Source organism: Canis lupus, chromosome 25 (genome assembly GCF_048164855.1).
Source record: "Canis lupus baileyi chromosome 25, mCanLup2.hap1, whole genome shotgun sequence".
Lineage (NCBI taxonomy): Eukaryota > Metazoa > Chordata > Mammalia > Carnivora > Canidae > Canis > Canis lupus.
Genome location: NC_132862.1, coordinates 38,779,271 through 38,798,823, shown reverse-complemented (window position 1 = coordinate 38,798,823; position 19,553 = coordinate 38,779,271). Strand labels below are relative to the sequence as shown.

At 45.8% G+C, this 19,553-nt stretch overlaps 1 protein-coding gene across 8 annotated transcripts in view; it reads right to left on the bottom strand.

Annotated features, from left to right (window-relative positions):
* The window catches only part of CHD4 (chromodomain helicase DNA binding protein 4), a 29,429-nt gene that overhangs the window by 7,846 nt on the left and 2,030 nt on the right, over positions 1 to 19,553 (bottom strand). For 3 of the 8 annotated variants that reach the window (XR_012017107.1, XM_072797453.1, XM_072797455.1), the window contains exons 3-30: positions 16,758 to 16,879; positions 16,316 to 16,531; positions 15,981 to 16,099; positions 15,595 to 15,836; positions 15,213 to 15,340; positions 14,828 to 14,963; positions 14,495 to 14,673; positions 14,069 to 14,308; positions 12,811 to 13,014; positions 12,486 to 12,691; positions 11,999 to 12,130; positions 11,820 to 11,916; positions 10,946 to 11,137; positions 10,036 to 10,236; positions 9,712 to 9,849; positions 9,318 to 9,439; positions 9,053 to 9,226; positions 8,572 to 8,713; positions 8,354 to 8,485; positions 8,124 to 8,241; positions 5,950 to 6,074; positions 5,374 to 5,611; positions 5,034 to 5,209; positions 1,099 to 1,279; positions 928 to 1,014; positions 749 to 837; positions 512 to 645; positions 48 to 192 (exon numbers count right to left, since the gene is read on the bottom strand). Coding sequence is in view for 7 of the 8 variants with exons in the window: in XM_072797453.1 (XP_072653554.1) it covers positions 48 to 192; positions 512 to 645; positions 749 to 837; positions 928 to 1,014; positions 1,099 to 1,279; positions 5,034 to 5,209; positions 5,374 to 5,611; positions 5,950 to 6,074; positions 8,124 to 8,241; positions 8,354 to 8,485; positions 8,572 to 8,713; positions 9,053 to 9,226; positions 9,318 to 9,439; positions 9,712 to 9,849; positions 10,036 to 10,236; positions 10,946 to 11,137; positions 11,820 to 11,916; positions 11,999 to 12,130; positions 12,486 to 12,691; positions 12,811 to 13,014; positions 14,069 to 14,308; positions 14,495 to 14,673; positions 14,828 to 14,963; positions 15,213 to 15,340; positions 15,595 to 15,836; positions 15,981 to 16,099; positions 16,316 to 16,531; positions 16,758 to 16,879 (4,415 nt within the window). In the remaining variant the exon portion in view is untranslated. Of the gene's footprint in view, positions 1 to 47; positions 193 to 511; positions 646 to 748; positions 838 to 927; positions 1,280 to 5,033; positions 5,210 to 5,373; positions 5,612 to 5,949; positions 6,075 to 8,123; positions 8,242 to 8,353; positions 8,486 to 8,571; positions 8,714 to 9,052; positions 9,227 to 9,317; positions 9,440 to 9,711; positions 9,850 to 10,035; positions 10,237 to 10,945; positions 11,138 to 11,819; positions 11,917 to 11,998; positions 12,131 to 12,485; positions 12,692 to 12,810; positions 13,015 to 14,068; positions 14,309 to 14,494; positions 14,674 to 14,827; positions 14,964 to 15,212; positions 15,341 to 15,594; positions 15,837 to 15,980; positions 16,100 to 16,315; positions 16,532 to 16,757; positions 16,880 to 19,553 lie in introns of all 8 variants that reach the window. The other 5 variants (XM_072797457.1, XM_072797458.1, XM_072797456.1 and 2 more) reach the window with 4 other exon arrangements.

Below are 19,553 nucleotides of genomic sequence, written 5' to 3'. Positions count from 1 at the left end.
AGTTTCCCGTAGAAACTCTGAACAATGCAGAGAGGCTTAGGGCTCACCTTCTTTCGAATCAAGGACATGACACCAATCCTGGTAAGGACATGCTGGCGAGACAAGCCTTCTCGGGGGACACCATCAGCAAAGGTCTCAGCCCCATCTGCTCCTGGCTCACATAAATGTCGCATGAAAAGAGATACGTAAGCCCTGTAGCAAAGAAGTGAGAAAATGAGTTCAACAGCAATCAGGCCAACTCCTAGAGGAGATCTTTCCACCAAACAACTCTGGCTCCATCTTAAGATAAAGCTGCCATCACACTGAAGGCCAGTTCTCCAGAACCCACACCATGCCCCAGGTTCTCCTCTAGGGAAACTAGGAACACAAGGAACCCTATTATTAGTGGTTACACCCACCAACTTCAACAGAGGAACCTGCCTGTTTCCGTGTGCAGCCTTGACTAGTACCATGGACCACCAGAGATCAGAAGTTTTTGCTCTACCATCAGTCATTCCAGCTCTCCACTTACTTGAACTCTTTCTCTGATTTGCCTCGCAGATCTCTCACAAGCCACTGGGTGGTAAAAGCATCCTGAGGTGGCATCCCATACCGCATAATTGCATTAAGAAAGGCTTTTCGCTGGCGAGCATTAAAGCCAAGTACCTAGAGGAAGGAGGAGCCTAAGTGAGAGGGAGTAGGCCTTACTCCATCGATGACCAAGTATCTAGCACTCACCCACCCCACCTTAGAACCAAATGGCACTTACTTCGATATTTCCACCAACACGAGCCAACAGAGGAGGCAATGGCTTATCTTTATCATTCCGCAGGCCCTTACGGCTGGGCCTGCGGGGAGCTGCAAGAAGAAAAGGATGTGTGAGTGATGCTGGTAGGGGTGTGAAACAAAGCAATATTTAAAAAGTCAGCAGAAAGGCATAGCTCTCACCTTCTGAACGTTCATCAAAGTCTTCATCACCTTCCTCTGAGGCCACTGAATAATCGGACTGGTTGTCGGACTGGTCGTCCTGCCAATCTGGAGGGAGAGAGGGCAGATGAGCGGGGCCCACTGCTCTAGTGGAACGGCCCATGGGTGGGGGGCGGGGCCGGCCACACACACCTCGGTCCTCCTGGGAGCCATCATTGTAGTTGACCTGTTTACGGATTCTTTTTCCTTTGCCCAAATTTCGGGCTAGATCTTCTTGCTGCTGCTCATAATGGTGCCGCAGCAATTTCTCCCAGTAGTCAGGATCCACACTTTCTTCCTGTTTTATGATTTCTCGTTCTACCTCCTCTTCCTCCTGGGACAGAGGGAGGGCCAGGACTCAGGGGTGCTGAAGTCAGCACCACCAGCTACCCCTGGTCCTCACAGTTCCCATTCTGCTAGCTCCTTTTCAGGACTGGGCTCTGAAATACTTTAGTGTGCCTCTTTGGACCTAAGAACTTAAAAGGAAATTTAATCGACAGGACATCGCTCCTCATTACGTAGAGATTAGCAGTCAACATAACTAAAGAAAAACGTGAGATGATGCTGTTATCACAAGAGAAGGATGAAGAGAGTATGCTTTCTTCTAACCCCCTTTGCAGATACCTATATGGTTGGAAGGCAGCAAAATGTAGAGAAGAAAGGTTAGCAAGGCAGAATGGAAGGTCTTCTGAAATACTGTAAAAGATTTCATAAGACATAAAGTAGAAGAGTCATAAGCTCTTTTGTTCTTCGTAACTTCATTAAAGTTTGCCAACTGTGTGCAAAAAACAATCCAGCAAATTATACAAACATATCCTCTTAGGTCCCAATAATGTTTATGTTCCTCTGAAAGTCTTATTTTCTTCAGACACTTCAGGACCAGCAACTGATTCCAAATCTCTTACATTAGTACAAAACCACTACAAACAGCATACTAGCAGAAACCACCTAAATGTCCATCATTATGGAACTAACCAAATAAACTCCTGGTGATAAGAAGTGGGCAAAATGGGTAAAGAGGGTCAAGAGGTATAAACTTCCAGGTACAAACAAGTCCTGGGAATGCAACACACAGCACAGTAACTACAGTTAGTAACACTGTATTACATACTGGAAAGCTGCTGACAGTAGATGTTAAAAGTTCTCATCACAAGAAAAAAAAACAAAACATATAACCATGCATGTTAACAGATGTTAATTAGACTTATCATGGTGATCATTTTACAAAATATATAAATATAAAATCAATTTGTTGCACACCTGAAACTCACATTAATTATGTACCTCAATTTTTAAAAATAAATCATGGTACTTCCAAATAAGGATATATATTATACAGCCCAAAAAAAGGGGTGGAAGGGGGGGTGAGGGGAGAAAGCTGGCTGGCTCAGTCAATAGAATATGCAACTTTTTTTCTTTTAGATTTTTATTTATTTATCCATTAGAAGACAGAGAAGCAGAGAGACAGAAGCAGAGGGAGAAGCAGGCTTCATGCAGTGAGACTGATACAGGACTCATTCCAGGACCCCAGGATCATGACCTAGGCCAAACAAAGGCAGACACTCAACCACTGAGCCACCCAAGCGCTCTGAACATCCAATTCTTTTTTTTTTAATTTTTTTTTCTTTAAAGATTTATTTATTTATTCATTCATGATAGACATAGAGAGAGAGAGAGGCAGAGACACAGGCAGAGGGAGAAGCAGCCTCCATGCTGGGAGCCCGATGCGGGACTCGATCCCGGGTCTCCAGGATCGCGCCCTGGGCCAAAGGCAGGCGCTAAACCGCTGAGCCACTCAGGGATCCCCTGAACATGCAATTCTTGATCTCGGGGTTGGAAGTTTGAGCCCCATGGTGGGTACAGACTACTTAAAAAAATAAAACTTTGTTTTTTTTTTAAAGAGGAAGGAAGGTCTTTATGTAATAATTTGGACTAAATCTCAAAGATTCATTTATTCATTTTTAAAATATTTTATTTACTGAGAGTGCAAGCGGAAGAGGTAGAGGAAGACAGCGAGCAAGAGAAACCCAATAGGTTCCCCACTGAGCACAGAGCCCCACACTGGGCTTGATCCCAAGACCCAGAGATCATGACTAAAGGTAACATCAGTGGGGATCCCAGAAGGCCTGCCTTCTGCCCAGGGCGTGATCCTGGAGTCCCGGGATCAAGTCCCAAATCAGGCTCGCTCCACGGAGCCTGCTTCTCCCTCTGCCTGTGTCTCTGCCTCTCTCTCTCTCTCTGTCTCTCATGAATAAATAATTAAACTCTAAATAAATAAGTAAATAAATAAATAAATAAATAAATAAATAAATAAATAAATAGTGACATCAAGAGTCGGATGCTCAACCACCCAGGCACCCCTAAATCTCTAAGATTTATTAAGTGGACAAAACCAAAATACATTATGTATAACAAACTCTACTTTGTGTTTTTTTAAAAAAAGGGAAGAGTGCCTGAGTGGCTTAGTAGGTTAAGCATCCAATTCTTAATTTCGGCCCAGGTCAAGATCTCAGGATTTTTGAGATTCAGCCCCATGTTAGGCTCTGCGCTGGGCATGGAGCCTGCTTAGAATTCTCTCTCTACTTCTCCCCTGCCCCACTGTACTTATGTGCTTTCTCACTCTTAAAAAAAAAAAAAAAAAAAAAGGAAAAAGGTGTTTGTAAGCACATGCATGTGTGCATATAGATGGACAAATATGCACATAATTTGTATGCACATAAAATACCTTTAGAAAAATATACAAGAAACTGGGGCACTCGAGTGGCTCAGTCCATTAGGCATCTGCCCTCAGGTCTTGATCCTAAGGGCCTGGGATTGAGCCCTGCACTGGGCTCCCTGCTCAGTGGGAGCCTTCTCCTTTTGCCTCTGCTGCTCCCCCTGCTTGTGTTCTTTCTCTTGCTCACTCTCTCAAATAAATAAATAAATAAAATCTTAAAAAAAAAAAAAAAAAAGAATAGAAAAGAAAAACATACAAGAAACTGAAAAAAATCAGTTATCCCCAGGGAGGGAACTAGATGAGAAAGTGATTCCTTGTATCTTTTGAATGTGAATTACTATTTATTCAAAAAATATGTTTTAAAAATATTGTAAACAGCCAAAGCAGCCACTTATGAGAGAGGGCCATTTGTGTACCTGAGTAGTTGAGAGCAGAGGTCAACAGTGGGCGAACCACCCTCCCTTCCCAAACACCCAGCATGTGCTGCCCTAGTCAATCACACAGCCCCTGCCATGACCGAAACAGGGAGCACCTCACAGAAGGGCTGTCATGATTAAACACTGCTGGTCCGTAGAGCCAGGTCAGACTTTTTAGCCGCCACTACCCACAACAGAGGCTGGCGGCATCACCTCCAGAAGGGAACAAAGGTAACAGGTATATATCAGACAAGCACAGCAAGGGAGATGGTTCTGAATGGGAAAGATGAGAAAAGAAAAGATAGCAAATACTGCCAGAAATCTACGCCAATTCAAAGAACCCTGAGTTAAGTGGTCTAAAGGGGACCAGAAAAAAAAATAAAATAAAATAAAATAAATAAAGGGGACCAGAAGAGAAAGTGATTTTTTTTTCCATTTTATACTCTATTTTTTTTTGGGGGGGGGGAATTATTAAAGAAACCACGCATTTATCAGTTTTAGGTTTTCTTGTTGTTGTTTTGTATAAGAGACCAAGTAAAGGAAAGGAAGAGAAGAAGGGAAAACAATTCTAATGTTTTTAAAAAATACAGGGAAATGAGTTGGTTAGATAAGTATCTCATCTCTTGCCTTTTCTCCAGAGACTTGATAACAATCAAAAGTTAATTCGTAGGGTTAATAAAATGAGTTAGTGAAAATGAGATTCTGAAGAGGAAGAACTAATACAGATAAGTTTTGAGTAGGAAATTTAGCTGTGAGTTTTCTGACAGCCATGGCAAAAATGAAAATGCGATTGCCCGTATGTGATAGTATTTATTTTCAAAGAAAGAGGTTTATCAGTTCATCAATGTACTGACTTACGTACAGATGTTTTCCTCTTGGATCAAATACCATCCTGGTCTCAGTAACAATTTCCAGACCAATCACCAAGCATAGCATTGTCTTGGACTCATACTCACCCCCATCTCTTCTTCCCGCACCACATACTGGGCCACTTTGAATGAGCTCAAGTATTCATTCATGCCCTGCAGTTCTGTGTCTTCTGTCTCATCTTGGTTACGGTCCAGAAGTCGCTCAATGGCCTTATCATCATAGTGGATAACACTGCTATCTTCCCCCTCTTTGTTGTCTCCTCCTGTAAAGAATCAGGGGTCCACACCCTCAAAGTCAGCTTCAGCAGCTGCAGTGGTAAAAGCACATCTTAGAAGACCCTAGGTCCAAGTCTCAGGACCCTAAGTATCAAATATACCCTTTAGAGAGGCCAAGCCCCGCACCAAAACAAGTTCCTGACCAGCTCACCTCCATCTGTGGCTTCATCCTTAAATAGTTCCTCAGTGCCAAACTTGAGGATGTCATCAAGCTCTTGTTTGGACATGGATCCAGTCTTGGAGCCCAGCCCAGGCCGAACCACTAGATGCGTCAGCATCATCTTCTTCTTTGCCACCTGCGTGATGCGCTCCTCCACTGACGCACGGGTCACAAATCGATAAATCATCACCTTCTTATTTTGCCCAATACGGTGAGCTCTGCTAAAAGCCTGAAGTTGGGTACACAACAAAGCCAGAAATTGAAGTAACCATATTTTCCTGCTTCTGCTGTTGCCTTGATGTCCACATAATAAGCTAAATCCAGCACAAGGCAAGAGCTGCAACTTGCTTTCAAATGAACTACCCCCCTGGGCCCCACCCTTTATCATGTTACCCCAAATAAGACCATAGCTAATCCAAACTCTCTGGCTCATGTGATATAAAAGACATAGAAAGAATCTACTGTTTCCCCCCTGAAACAACTAATTCCAGATGGTAAAGCCTTCACAGAGAATACTTGCATTATACTAGTAAGTTACTGTATATGAAGGCTGCTACCTCTGCTCACCTGGATGTCATTATGGGGGTTCCAGTCAGAGTCATAGATAATAACTGTGTCAGCAGTGGCCAGATTGATTCCAAGGCCCCCAGCCCGCGTGGAAAGCAAAAAGCAGAACTGTTGAGCACCCGGTGCTACAAAAGGAACCAAAACACCATTATTAGTGTCTCCTGAATTCCAATTAATAAATGTAGAAGAAATGTCAGAAATATAAAACATCATCAGGCAAACACCACAGTAGTAAATCACTATAAGCAAGGTCCACGGATGGATGCTGAGATCAATGTGCAAGTTTAAGGAGAAACAGTGTAAGACCACAGTCTCAAATACCTCCCTCATCCAGTCATGGAGGTGAAAAGCACAGCACAGGAAATACAGGGATACTATAATAGTGTTGTATGAAGACAGATGGCAGCTACACTTGTAGTGAGCATAACTCACAGTTGTCTAATTACCACCCGGCACACCTGATACTTTACTGTGTCAACGATACGTCAATTAAAAAAAAAAAAAGATATCAATTATAATATGAAAAAGAGTACAGTAGAGATACTAAGTAGATACCACCTGAACTGAGTGATCAAGGTTAACATCACCAGTAATGGAACATTATCAATATCATGTCCTCCCTTTGGTATGATGCAATGAAAAGAACATAGCATTGCTTTTATGGCATTCTTGCCCAAACTGTCTAATAAGCTCAACCTACTCAAGAGAAAGCATCAGACAAACCCAAACTTAGAGACAGTCCAGAACAACTAACTAGTGATCCTCAAAAGTATCAACAGCATGATAGCAAAGGAAAGAATGAAGAACTGTCACAGAGAAGAAGAGACACAATAACCAAATCCAATGGGAGATCTGGTATTGGATCCTGAAATAGAAAAAGGACATTAGGAGGAAAACTGGTGACATTCAATTAAGGTCTACAGTTTTAGTTACAAGTATGACATCAGTCATCACATCCTGCTTTTGACAGTTGTACTGTGGTTATATAAGCAGTTATTATTAAGAGAAGTTGAGTGAAGAATATATGTGAACTCTGTATTATTTTTTGCTACTTTAAAGTCCAAAATTAGGGGCACCTGAGTGGCTCAGTAGGTTAAGCGTCTGCCTTCAGCTCAGGTCATGATCCCAGGGTCCTGGGATCAAGCCCTGTGTTGGGCTCCCTGGTATCCCAGGAGCCTGCTTCTCCTTCTCCCTCTAACCCTCCACCTGATTGTGCTCTCTCATTCTCTGCCAAATAAATAAATAAAATCGTAAAAAAAACAAAAAACAAAAACAAAAAGAAGTCCAAAATTATTTTAAAATAAAAAGTGAGGGGGTACTTGGCTGACTCAGTTGGAAGAGCATGTAATACTCAATCTTGGGGTCACGAGTTCAAGCCCCATGGTGAGTACAGATATTAATAAAAAAAGTTAATAAACTTTCTAGGGGATCCCTGGGTGGCTCAGCAGTTTAGCGCCTGCCTTTGGTCCAGGGAGTGATCCTGGGGTCCTGAAATCGAGTCCCACATCAGGCTCCCTGCCTGCATGGAGTCTGCTTCTCCCTCTGCCTATGTCTCTGCCTGTGTGTGTGTGTGTGTCTCTCATGAATAAATAAAATATTAAAAAAAAAACTTTCTAAAAAAATTAATTAAATTAAAAATAAAGAGGAGGAGGAGGAAGAGCGGCAGCTACTGAGAGACAAGTCTGCTATGAATGGCTCAGTTGAGTAAGTCCTGGTCCCTCTCTGGGCCTCAAGATACAACAAAGAGGGTTAAATGAAAGCTCCTCGTATATCAAAAAGGATGAAGACGAGGCAGCCCTGGTGGCTCAACGGTTTAGTGCCTGCCTTTGGCCCAGGGGGTGATCCTGGAGACCCTGGATCGAGTCCCATGTCGGGCTCCCTGCATGGAACCTGCTTCTCCCTCTGTCTGTGTCTCTGCCTCTTTCTCTGTGTGTCTCTCATGAATAAATAAATGAAAAAAAAAAAAAAAAGGATGAAGACTCCAAAGGAAAAAATTATCTGCTAGGAAAAGCCCAATACATTCAATCAAGGCATTCAAAAGCTTTACTCTTTCACATCAATTGACAAAAATCCTAAAGAACCACACAGAAAAGCAGGCATACAAGAACAAATGATCCATGCAAAGTCGTGAGTGAATGAGAACATACAGACTGAAGCCACTCCTCCTCACTTACCATTGAAGCGGTCAATGGCCTCTTGCCGCATATTCCCAGTAATCCCACCGTCAATACGTTCATACTTATAACCTTCATGTTCCAAGAAATCTTCTAATAGGTCTAGCATCTTGGTCATCTAGAAAAGAAGCACAGTTTAATTAAGGGGAAGTCAGATGACAATTGCCTGCCTCATCTCACTAAGGGCTGTCTACCGTTTTCTTAAGCTCCCAGCCCAGCCCACAAAATACCTGAGAGAAGATGAGTACACGGTGCCCACCCTCCTTAAGGTTCTTGAGCATCTTCTGTAGCAGCAATAATTTCCCAGATGCTCGAATTAGGGCACTGCCATCATACATGCCATTAGGCATTTTAGGGGCTTCCTGAGGAAAGCAGCACAAAAGAGAAAAACATTGAACCAAATGGAGCAACTCCAGCCCAGTGAGGAGCAAGAGGAGGCACAGCATACCATTGCAGCCACGGGAAAGAGGTACGGGTGGTTGCAGCACTTCTTCAGATCCATCACCACATTTAGCAGAGAAACTTGGTTGCCACCACCTCGAGCATTGAGTGCTTCAAAGTTTCGAGTGAGAATGTACTTGTAGTATTTCCTACGTGGATAAGACAGAAAGATCAGACTCAAGAGCTTTTATAGGACTCCTAACTTCACATGACTCATAATACCATCCCAAAGTCTGAGATCTCCCTCCCAACATACCTCACTTTGGGACCTAACAGATGGAACCCTAATAAGCACCAGCACCACCATGTTAAATAAGGTATTCAACTAAATAAGAACTATGGCATCAAGTTTCTGGAGATCTTGCTTGCGCTGGTCACCAGATGCCCTGAAGCAAAGTATAGGGAGGAATCGGAAGCACTCTTCAGACTAGTAGGTATCTAACTACTTTTACAAAATGGAGTCGATGCTTCTGAACCTTCTGACTCACTTCTGCATGGGGCTCAGCTCCACACGCACTATCAGTTCTGTCTTGGATGGCATATTCTTGAACACATCAGCTTTGAGACGCCGCAACATATGAGGGCCCAGCATATCATGCAGTTTTTTAATCTGGTCCTCCTTGGCAATGTCAGCAAACTCCTCCAAGAAGCCTTCTAAATTGCTTCAGAAAGAAAGGAAAGTGATATAGGAAATGGGCAACAGGAAGATTTGAAGCAGAATTATCAGCTGATTATGGAGAAATGTACACTTACTGGAATCTCTCAGGGGTGAGAAAGTTGAGCAAATGAAACAACTCTTCTAGATTGTTTTGTAACGGAGTCCCAGTCAGCAACAGCTTGTGTTGGAGTGAGTAACCATTTAAGACCCGGAAGAACTGAAGAAGCAGACGGAGAAGGTAAAATTCAATGAAAAGAGGGCTCTGGTAAATCTCTGCAAACTGAGCTGTTTTGCTGCCCAATAGTTAAGCCCTCCCCACCCCGCATCTCTATCTCCCTTTTAAGGCCTGGCCACCAAGGGGAATCCCAAGTGAGGAGGGAAGGCAGAGAGACCACTTGACCCTTTCCTCTCCTCCTAGGTCCCCTCTTAATGAGTAGGTGGTACCAGAAAACTCAAACCAGGGGCCATAACCTCCCTCCCTTCCTTCACCTTTGACTGATTGTTCTTGAGACGATGCGCTTCATCCACGATAAGGCAGGCCCAATCAATGGAACCCAAGATAGCCATGTCAATGGTGATCAATTCATAAGATGTCAGCAGCACGTGGAATTTCACAGATGCCTCTTTCTACACAAGGAGTAGACCTGGTCACTAATGTTCAACTCCTCCAATGCAGGTTAACCCAAGAGACTTATGGGTCTTTCCTCCTCCCAATTGTTATCCTTCTGCCTCACCTCAGGGACTGAGGTCAGAAGAAGCAGTAAGCCCACAGCAACAACTCCCTCTAGGGTGCTCTCCCTACCACTGAGATACCTTCATACGAGAGGCTTTCTTGCCACCACGAATGGCGTTGTCTTCAAAGGAGAACTCATTCTCTCGGATGATGGCACGGCTGTCTTTGTCACCCACATAGGTCACCACATACATATCTGGAGCCCACATTTCAAACTCCCGCTCCCAGTTGATGATGGTAGAAAGAGGGGCACTGACTAGGAAAGGGCCTTTGGAATGACCCTTGGAGAAAGAAGAAAAGTGGCAGAGTAAGGACTGAGGGCCCCAGCATACTACTGGCCTAGCACCCATCTCTACCACTGCCCACAAAGCCAGCCAAGGACCGGCATGTGTGCTGCTCCTACCCTTGCCTTTCTCTACGTACGTAAACGCCTTGCCTACTTCCCACAGCACAGCCACCTTTACAGAGAGTTTAAAATCTGAGCCTTTCCTGTATGTCTTTCCATGCTAATTCCACTCACAGCTCTCTTTATCTCAACAGGTATTTATTCCTCCAAGACTGAGGCTCTATGCATCTACCACTGACTCTACCCAGGTTGCCATCTCCCCAGTCTATCTCTGTGGACATGTGTCTACCTGACTGTCATTCAACAGTGTTCTTCAAGTTTTGTGACCGGGATCCCTGGGTGGCGCAGCGGTTTAGCGCCTGCCTTTGGCCCAGGGCACGATCCTGGAGACCCGGGATTGAGTCCCACGTCGGGCTCCCGGTGCATGGAGCCCGCTTCTCCCTCTGCCTGTGTCTCTGCCTCTCTCTCTCTCTCTCTGTGTGACTATCATGAATAAGTAAAAATTAAAAAAAGAAAAAAAAATTAAAAAAAAAAAAAAAAGTTTTGTGACCAATTTTTCCTTCCTTTTCCTCTCTCCTCAAAATGTGAAACGACCACAACACAAAATACCCACACAAAAAAACTAACAGCCCCAGCTTTCCTACCTCCTTGTAGAGAGAATAGAGGAAGACTGCTGTCTGGACAGTCTTCCCAAGGCCCATCTCATCAGCCAAGATGGTGTCGGTGCCTTGAGCCCAGGAGAAGCGCAACCAGTTCAAGCCCTCCATTTGATAGGGGTGCAGGGTTCCCCCTGTAGCATCCAGGTACTCTGGCTGTCGCTCATACTTCACTGTTGGCTGAAGGATGAAATGAAGGAAGTCAAGTGCCGGCAAGAACTCCCTTCCGTAAGATAACAGATGCTTGCTCCTCACACATCCTCACTAGATTCTTAAGAGCCACAAAGATTGTGGGGGGGGGAAAGATCCCCAACAGCTATTGTAACTTTGTGTTTGATTTAGGGTCCTCCAGGAAGGCAACTAACCTGTCAGACAGATGGGAGATCTTGATCCTACAGATCCCTGAAAGATACATCGTAGCCTCCCTAGCAATACAGTAATTCTGCTAAGCAAGGTTCACCTGGTAAATAATCGTATGTTCCCCCTAGGGTCGTCTTTTTAACCTTAACAGCCCTTACATTATATTACACAAATAAAACCCAGAGGAACTGAGCCATTGAATTATGAGTCAGAAGACCCAGGTTCCAATACCAGTTTCATAAAAGTGTAGTTGTGTGACCCATCCCTAGATAATACTTGCTCAATCACAGGAAACACCATCTCCTATGTTTTTATTTTTGATGATGCAAGAAGAAAATGATTCTAGCATATCCCTGGTTTAGAGCTGTGGAGAAGTAGGGAAGCATTCTACTCTGAAGTTACTATTGGCAGAGCATCAGTAAGAGCAACATCAGAGGACTAGAGCACATGAGATTTATCCTCCTACCCAACAAATTCTACCCTTTCTTCTGCCCCAACTCACATCAACTGTAGGAGTTTCAGGAGGCCTCTCCAACTTCCTCAGCTTCACCTTCTTGAGCTTCTTGCCTGGTCGTCCTTCCTCACCCCTCATTAACTCCCTAAAGAAGACAAACATCACACAGCTGTCTAGAGTCCTTTTCTCAATAAGAACAAACTCCACACCTCAGCAAAGCTGCCCACCTGTGGTTCCAATAGCTCTGCTTGAAGAGGTCGTAGTCCTGTATCTCCACATCCTCACTCTCCCAGGATGCCTGATCGTAGGGCAAGTCCCGCCATTTGATCAAGTAGTGGACGTGGCCCTTCTTGTCCACACTACAAGGTCAAGGAGAAAAAAATCTTCAGAGCCAGAAGGCCATGCCTCACTCTCAAAAAGTGCCAATAATGGGTATTCCAAACTAGACTTCTAGGAATGCCAGATGCCACATGTAATCAGAGTCTACTACACAGTCTTTGGACCTAAAATTACATCTAATCTATAGTCTTCTCCTGTGGCTCAAATACCAGGATTCAGTCAGTTAATAATATATCAAGTACACATCTCTTCCAAGTTTAAATCACCGGTGACATCCATTTTCTTAATCCCTTGGGCAGCAGTCTCTCAATGGATATGCTGCCTACCTCCAATATGCCCAAGACCACCACCAGTCTGGCCCAGCTCCACTGGTACCTGTGGTTGAGAATTCGGTGGATCATCATCCACTCAGGTTTTATGCCATAGCGATAGAAGCGTTCCTCCATTTCTGCAAATTTAGGGTCTTTGTTCTTACGCTTCCGGCTCTTCTCTTCATCACCACCAAAGTCCCCAGAAGGTGGTTCATCCATATCATTCTTCCGCTGATAGTTTCGGAACATCACCTGACAGTGCAGCTCCAACTGCAGGCAGAGAGGATAGCAGTCACCAAGGAGTGGCATCCGTTCCTTCCATCCACAAGGCTATTTCTCACGACCCTCTTCCCTGCAGCCCCCAGATCTCTAGCCTATCCCAGGTTTACCTGCAGTTCAGATACCCAGGAGCAGTGCCAATAAGACATGCCTTGCCACTTCACAAAGAATTGCCGCTCTGGCCGCCCCTCCAGGGGCTTGGGAGAGGGAGTATTGGGATCAGCATCTGGAGGCCGAGGCACTGGTGTGGGAGATGGTGGCTGACCCCATTTCCAGATTAGAATCTTCTGAACTTTGCCCTTAAGAGCTGGACACTGAGAAAAAAAGAGGATTCAACACCAAATCATTACCAAGAGGAGGAAATGACACAGTTGGGAACCTGACTCTTGGTTTTGGCTTGGGTCATGGTCTCGGGGTCATGGGATCGAGGACTCTGCTTGAGTTGCTCTCCCCACCTCCACCCTTGCACCCCCACTCGTGCACGTACATGCTCTCACTCTCTCTCTTAAATAAATAAATGATAAAAAAATAAATAAAAATTTAAAAAAAATTAAAAAATAAAAAAAATAGAAATAAATAAATGATAAAAACTTTAAAATCTCAAAAAAAAATTTTAAATCTCATTTCAAGAAGGACCACTCTAAGTAAATAATAATAGAACTCCTGCTCTACTTCTGGACTTCATCCAGTACCTGAGTGACCCTATCGCTACTATATGTTTAACAGGGACAGTAACTAGACTTCAACAACAACCCAGAACAAGGAAAGCACAGAAAGCCCCAAGACTTGGATCCCAAAATTCCTCTCATAACCAACTGACAAGCAATTAAGTGACTCTACTAACCATTCTAAACTACTAAGACCTCGGGGCACCTGGGTGGCTCAGTTGCTTAAGCATCTGCCTTTGGCTTGGGTCATGATCCCAGGGTCCTGGGTTCCAGCCCCATGTAGGGCTCCCTGCTCAGCAGGAGTCTGCTTCTCCCTCTTCCCCTGCTCTTCCCCTTGCTCATTCTCTCTCTCTCTCAAATAAATAAGTAAAATCTTTTAAAAAATAAAGTAAAATAAAATAAGCTACCAAGACCTCAAGGCTGGGTGCCAAGACAGGGTGGATGCTCTAAGCTAGAAGCACAACCCTTAAGAGAGCTGGCAAAACATCAACTCCTCTATTCAAAGTTAGTCCTACGTTTTCCCAGACTATATGAGAAAGGAAAATAACTTGTCTCAGGGCTAAAAAACAAAGAGTTCTCCAATGACCTCTCCTGCACCTCAGCACCCCCCCCCTCCCCAAGCCGACACATGAAAGAGGTATACCCTTCTGCTAGACTGCACTACCCACACCTCCCACCTTTGCTGGGGTCAGTCACTCACCGTACAACGGGGACAGAGCCATTCACCATTAGGGATCTCTGGCAGTGGGGGGTTCAGGCAGTGGATGTGGTAAGATGAAGGACAAGTGTCGCAGCAGAGCAACTCCCCACCATCCTTACAGACACGACAGAATTCCATATGGTGGTCATCCTCCTCTTCAGGGTCTCCTCCAACCTCTTCCAGGATCTCCTCACCCTCTGAATTGTCCTCTTTAGCCTCCCACTGGATGCCTTCCTTCTCCTGCAGTAAAGGACCAGAGTCAGATCACCACCCCCCCCCACCCACCCAAATCAGAACCACACCCATCATTCTTTTGAATGCTTCCCAAAGTCCACACCAGGAACACCACCCAGGCCCAAAAAAACCCCATCATCCCACCCTTCCTCTCAAGGGTTCCAAAGGGCCACACAATGGCCAGGTACTCACGCAGTGTGGACAGCTCCACTTGCCCTCAGGAGCCTTCTCCATATCCGGATCCAGGCAGACCATGTGGTAAGCTCGGGGACAGGTATCACACAGGATGATCTCACCGCCTTGCTGGCACACCTCGCAATAGTCCTGGTGGTCTGTCTCATAACCATCCACAGCAGTCACCTCCTCCTCGCCTGGGCAAGGAAGAGGGAAAGCCCAGTTATTAGAAAAAAACTACCTCCCCCCGCCCCCTCTAAAATAAATTCAACCCTGATCTCCTTAGGGAGATTCTTCCCCAATCATTCCCACCCTATCCCATTCACACACAGACACAAAAAATAAACACACCTTTCTTTTTCTTTTTAGTGGTTCGGAGTTTCTTGCGGCTGCGGCTACTGCGGCTGGTGGAACCGTCAGAAACAGAATAGCTATTGATACTGGCATCATCGAAGTCAGATTCCACATCTAAGTCATCATCCTCACTCTGGCAGAATGAAAAGAAAGAAAGTTAGAGGTTGAAGCCAAGGGAAAGGAGAACGCTAGAGAAGGGATCACTCTCTTACTAAGGGTGCTAGAACCCCAGCCAGGACAGTCAAGTAAGAAGCCTAGTCACCTTGTTGTGGAGCCAACTGTCCCCATTCTTACATGCCTACTATAAAGGCTAGACTCTGACATAAAGTAACATCATTATTAGATAAGACACCCTCACCAAAGGGATGGGTTGGGCTCTCACCGAGGATCTCTTACGCTTAGAACCAAAACCTCCCAGCTTGATTTTCAGGGGAGCTACTTTCTTAGGTTTAGGCTTCTTGGCATCAGGTACACGAGGGCTGCCCTTTGGCTTCCTCCGAGCATTGGGACCTAAAAATCAGAAAAGCACAAGTAAGATCGTATAATCCAAATGCATGACAAGGTAGAAGATGGGGAAGATGATAAAATATTCTCCACCTAAGCTGGTTTCCCCATGTTCAGCTTCCCAAACCTCCTAAATCCAGGACTCATTTCTCCCTCACACTCCTCTATCTTTAGGCTAACAGAGCAGCACCCCCATGCTTCCTCTAACTTCAACATCCCAAGCCCATGTCAGTCCCGCCTTGCATTGGGTCCCATTTCACCTTTGCCCTCCTTGGTCTTGGCCTTGCGGATAGGGACCTCCACCGGGGGAGGAGGTGGTGCAACTTCAGTGGCCGTCACCATGCTCTCCACCACAGCCACCGCTGCTGCTGCTGCTGCCGCCACTGAAGCCCCAGAACTGCCTTTGAAGGGATTGTTGGTACTGAACTCACGCCACTTTGCACCCAAAACCATCATCATTTTGGAGACAGCAATCTTGGGATTTTTGGCAGCAATGAGGGGTCTGGGGGACAAATGGACAAGAACAACAAAGTGAAAAGAAGTTTAAGAATAAAAGAGAGAGAAAGAGAAGTGAGAAGAGAAAGAGAAGTGTATTGAGAATCATACAAGCACTCTCCTCTCCCAGGCCCAAGACCCTCTTGTTTACCGGACAAACTGGCTGAAGGCCTTGTAGTTGGTGAGGGTACGATAATCCTCCTCTGAGAACACATGGTCAATGTCTTCCATGCCCCAGTCTTCTAGGAGCTGAGCAGATGATTTAGGCTCCTGCAGAGAGAGCAAGGTCAAAGACCTGACACCTAGTACCCACACTTGCTAAAGGGAATCTGAGCTGAGATGAAGGCTTCCAAGACCAGGGAAGAAGAGCAAAGAGAAAATCATTTCAAACGGGGAGAGAAGGGCACTAAGGGGCAGGGCATTATCTGGGAGATAAAGGACAGAGGTGGACAGCAAGCACAGAGGAAAGGACAGAGGTCCAGGCACCTTTGAATCATCGTCGTCGTCATCCTCTTCTTCCTCTTCCTTCCGCTTGGATTTGCTCTTCTTTTCTTTCTTAGGTCCAAGCTTCTTCTTCTTCTTCTTGCCAGGGGTATAGTCGCTGCCCTCACTGTCTGAGCGAAGAGCCACCTCTTCCTCCTCCTCCACAAACTCCGGCCCCTCCCCAGAGCTGTCCCCCAGCTGCCGGCATAAGAGCATACGCTGGAGCAGGGAAGGGGGAGAGGGAGAGGGAGAGGGAGACAGACACACACATGCTACACACATGCTGACCTCAGGACAGCCCTGAGGCTCATCCCCAGGGCTGAGGACCTGAGGACCTGGCCCACCATTCTAGAAGAAGAAACAAATGCCCCTCCTACCCGTCGACCATTCTCAGAGCTGCTCCCTTCTTCTTATTATTCCCCAAAACATCCAGTCACCCACTCACCTCCTTTTTTTGGCGTTTGCTCTTAGGGATTTTAGGGTCCCGAGGTTTCTTAGGCTTTTTCTTCTTCTTGAGCTTTGGAGTCTCTGCTTCTGACAAATCCTCTTCTGGGTCCTCTTCATTTTCTACATATATTTGGCAGAGAAAGACAGGTAGAGAAAAGATCAATAGCAAAAGGTTAGAGCCTAATCCAGAGGCTTTAGACTTTATTCCCCCACCTCTTGTCCCAGATTCCACTGAAGAGAACTGCTATACTCTCCACAGAAGGAAGCTGATACTCAGGACAAAAACAGACAAAGAGAGAGCTGTATATACCCGAAATAGGCCTGCCAGGCCAGACCAGGCCCACCTCGGGCAGCTGTCCAGACCCCTGCCTCCTTTCCCTCATCTTTAACAGGAGTCCTCTATATGTTCACCAGTGCAGCTCCAGCAAGCTGCTTAGAATTAACCAAATAAGAGAAATATATCTAGCCCTCCTCTAACTGCCCACCAAATATTCTACAAAGCAAGGAATGAAAATGAAAGAGCCTATCAGTGCAGGGGGCCCAGAAACCACACCCTTGACTACCCACTCTGGGTCATCACTGCTTAAAACCACCAGAATCCTCAAGCCCCAGGTTCAGTTGTCCGCCCAATATCACACCCACTCCCAAACATGATTTCCTTTCCCCATCTCCAGCTCTACTGTTCCTCCCCAGCTTCTCCTGGGTCAGTAGCCTCTTCTCCCCAGGGGCCCAAATCAGCCCAGCTGTCACCATCTCCTCCACACACACCCCCATCCTCCTCCCATCTGGCTCCACCTCCTTCCCTGGCTGGGAGCACACACAAAGCCTAGGGTAATACTGAGAGCTCCTGGGCAGGGCTAGGTGGGAAGGGGCACAGGGGGAGGAGAAGGCCAGGAGGCAGCTTCCTTTGTAACTAACACACATTCACACCAACTCCCTCCTCCCTCCTCTCTCTCCTTCTTCCTAAGCCACCCCCGCCCAGGGAGGCGGGAGTGGAGAAGGGAGTGGAGAGAAGGAGGGAGTGCCTCACCCACTGAGGAGAGGGAAAATGGCTCCTGACCGCAAAAGCCAGCCCAGGGCACCCAGCTGCCAACATAGGACAGGAAGTAGCAGGGGAGAGGGGGTTGGGTTGAGAGAGGTAGCCGAGGAAAGACTACCCTCACAAGACTTCCCAAATTGCTACCTGGCCCCAGGTCCACATACCACTTCTCCTAACACCTATTTTGGGATGACACAGTTCTCAACAAGCCACTTTAATGTCCTAGGCAAGGAAACCCAAGACAAACATGAAGGGTAATACCACAAGAAAGACTGGGTTACTGCCTCAATCATAATTATTTTTCCAATCATCAGAACTAAGATTTAACAAAAACTCAGTGGAGCTGTGGTCACAGCATACAACTTTCTTGAATTTTTGATACCCAAAAAATTTAGCTTGAGGAATGGGAGGCCAGAAGTCTCCACAACTCAGTTCTCTTCTCACCACCTACCTCCCCAAGAGTCCAAGCCATAGACCCTAAACTACCTCTCACAGATTAGAAGTAGCCACCTATCCAGCATATGTGATGTTCACACGAAGAAAAGAAGAGCAGCACCTGGACAGTGCGGGACAATATGCTTCCTTCTATTCGCCCCTGACTCCCAGAACTAGCCCTAAAATGCTTCTGGCTCCGCCCTTCCTGAGCAAGGCAGATACTAGGGAATATGAGACATTAAGCTTGACAAAGCACCATCAGCCTCCCCCCACTCAGCCCAGGATCAGGCCAGGCATATGAAAGCCCCTCCCATTCCCTTGGGAATGGAACACCAGCTTGGATCTCACCAGAAAGAACCATTTTCTTAAGGCTTTTTCAAAGCAATCCCCCATGTCATCCCCCTCACTAATAAGTCACATCTCTCAGTTCCTCATCTTCCTCACCTCCGTGAAAGCTGGACACCAGGACAAACCCGTGCAGGTGAAGGGAACACCCATCCACATAAGACCCCCAAACTTCTCAAGCAGATAATGCACAGAGACAACATTCAAAGTGGCTGAGACATAAAAGAAGATTTGGGAAAGGGGCAGGAATGGGGTGTGGCAAGTGGAAAAACTGGGTCATGCTACAGCTTGGGGCAGAGTTCACCCTGGGAGCCTGCACTGCTCCCAATCAACACAGGGGCAGCCCCAGCCCAAGGGGCCAATGGGAAGCCAAAATGTGGAACCAACATTGGCTGGACAGCACTACTACTTCTCTCGCCCCTCACAGAGAGAGTCAGATCATGTTACCAATGCTGCTACCCCACCCCCACCTTGGGCAACAGTACAGAAATTTGCCACCTTGGTCTACACAGTGATGAGACTCGAGCCTAAGTTTCTCATCCCAACAGCTGAAGACTCAGCAACAAGACTGACCCCTTTACTAAGTGGCCTCAGTTTCAAACTAAGACTTGAAGACTTCCAACTTAGAAAACACCAAAATGTAGGAACATCTTTCCCAGACCTCAACTTACTGCTACAGCTAAGGAGAGAGAAGGCAGAAGTGAAAGATGTTTGATGGGAAACAAAAACACGACCAGCAGGCTCCAGAATTAAAGCGAAAATAAAGATAAGCAGAAGGATAAAGAAATGACATTTAAAAAAAAAAAAAGAAGCTTGAAAAAAAGGTCAAGGAAACAAGTAGGTGACTTAGCTACGGGCTGTGAAAAAGGAAAGACAGACAAGAGAGAGACATCCACTCAGATGCATGACATCAATCACCATTTGAGAAGAGACAAGAGCTTCTCCAATCAGGCAGGATGATTACAACCATACGGG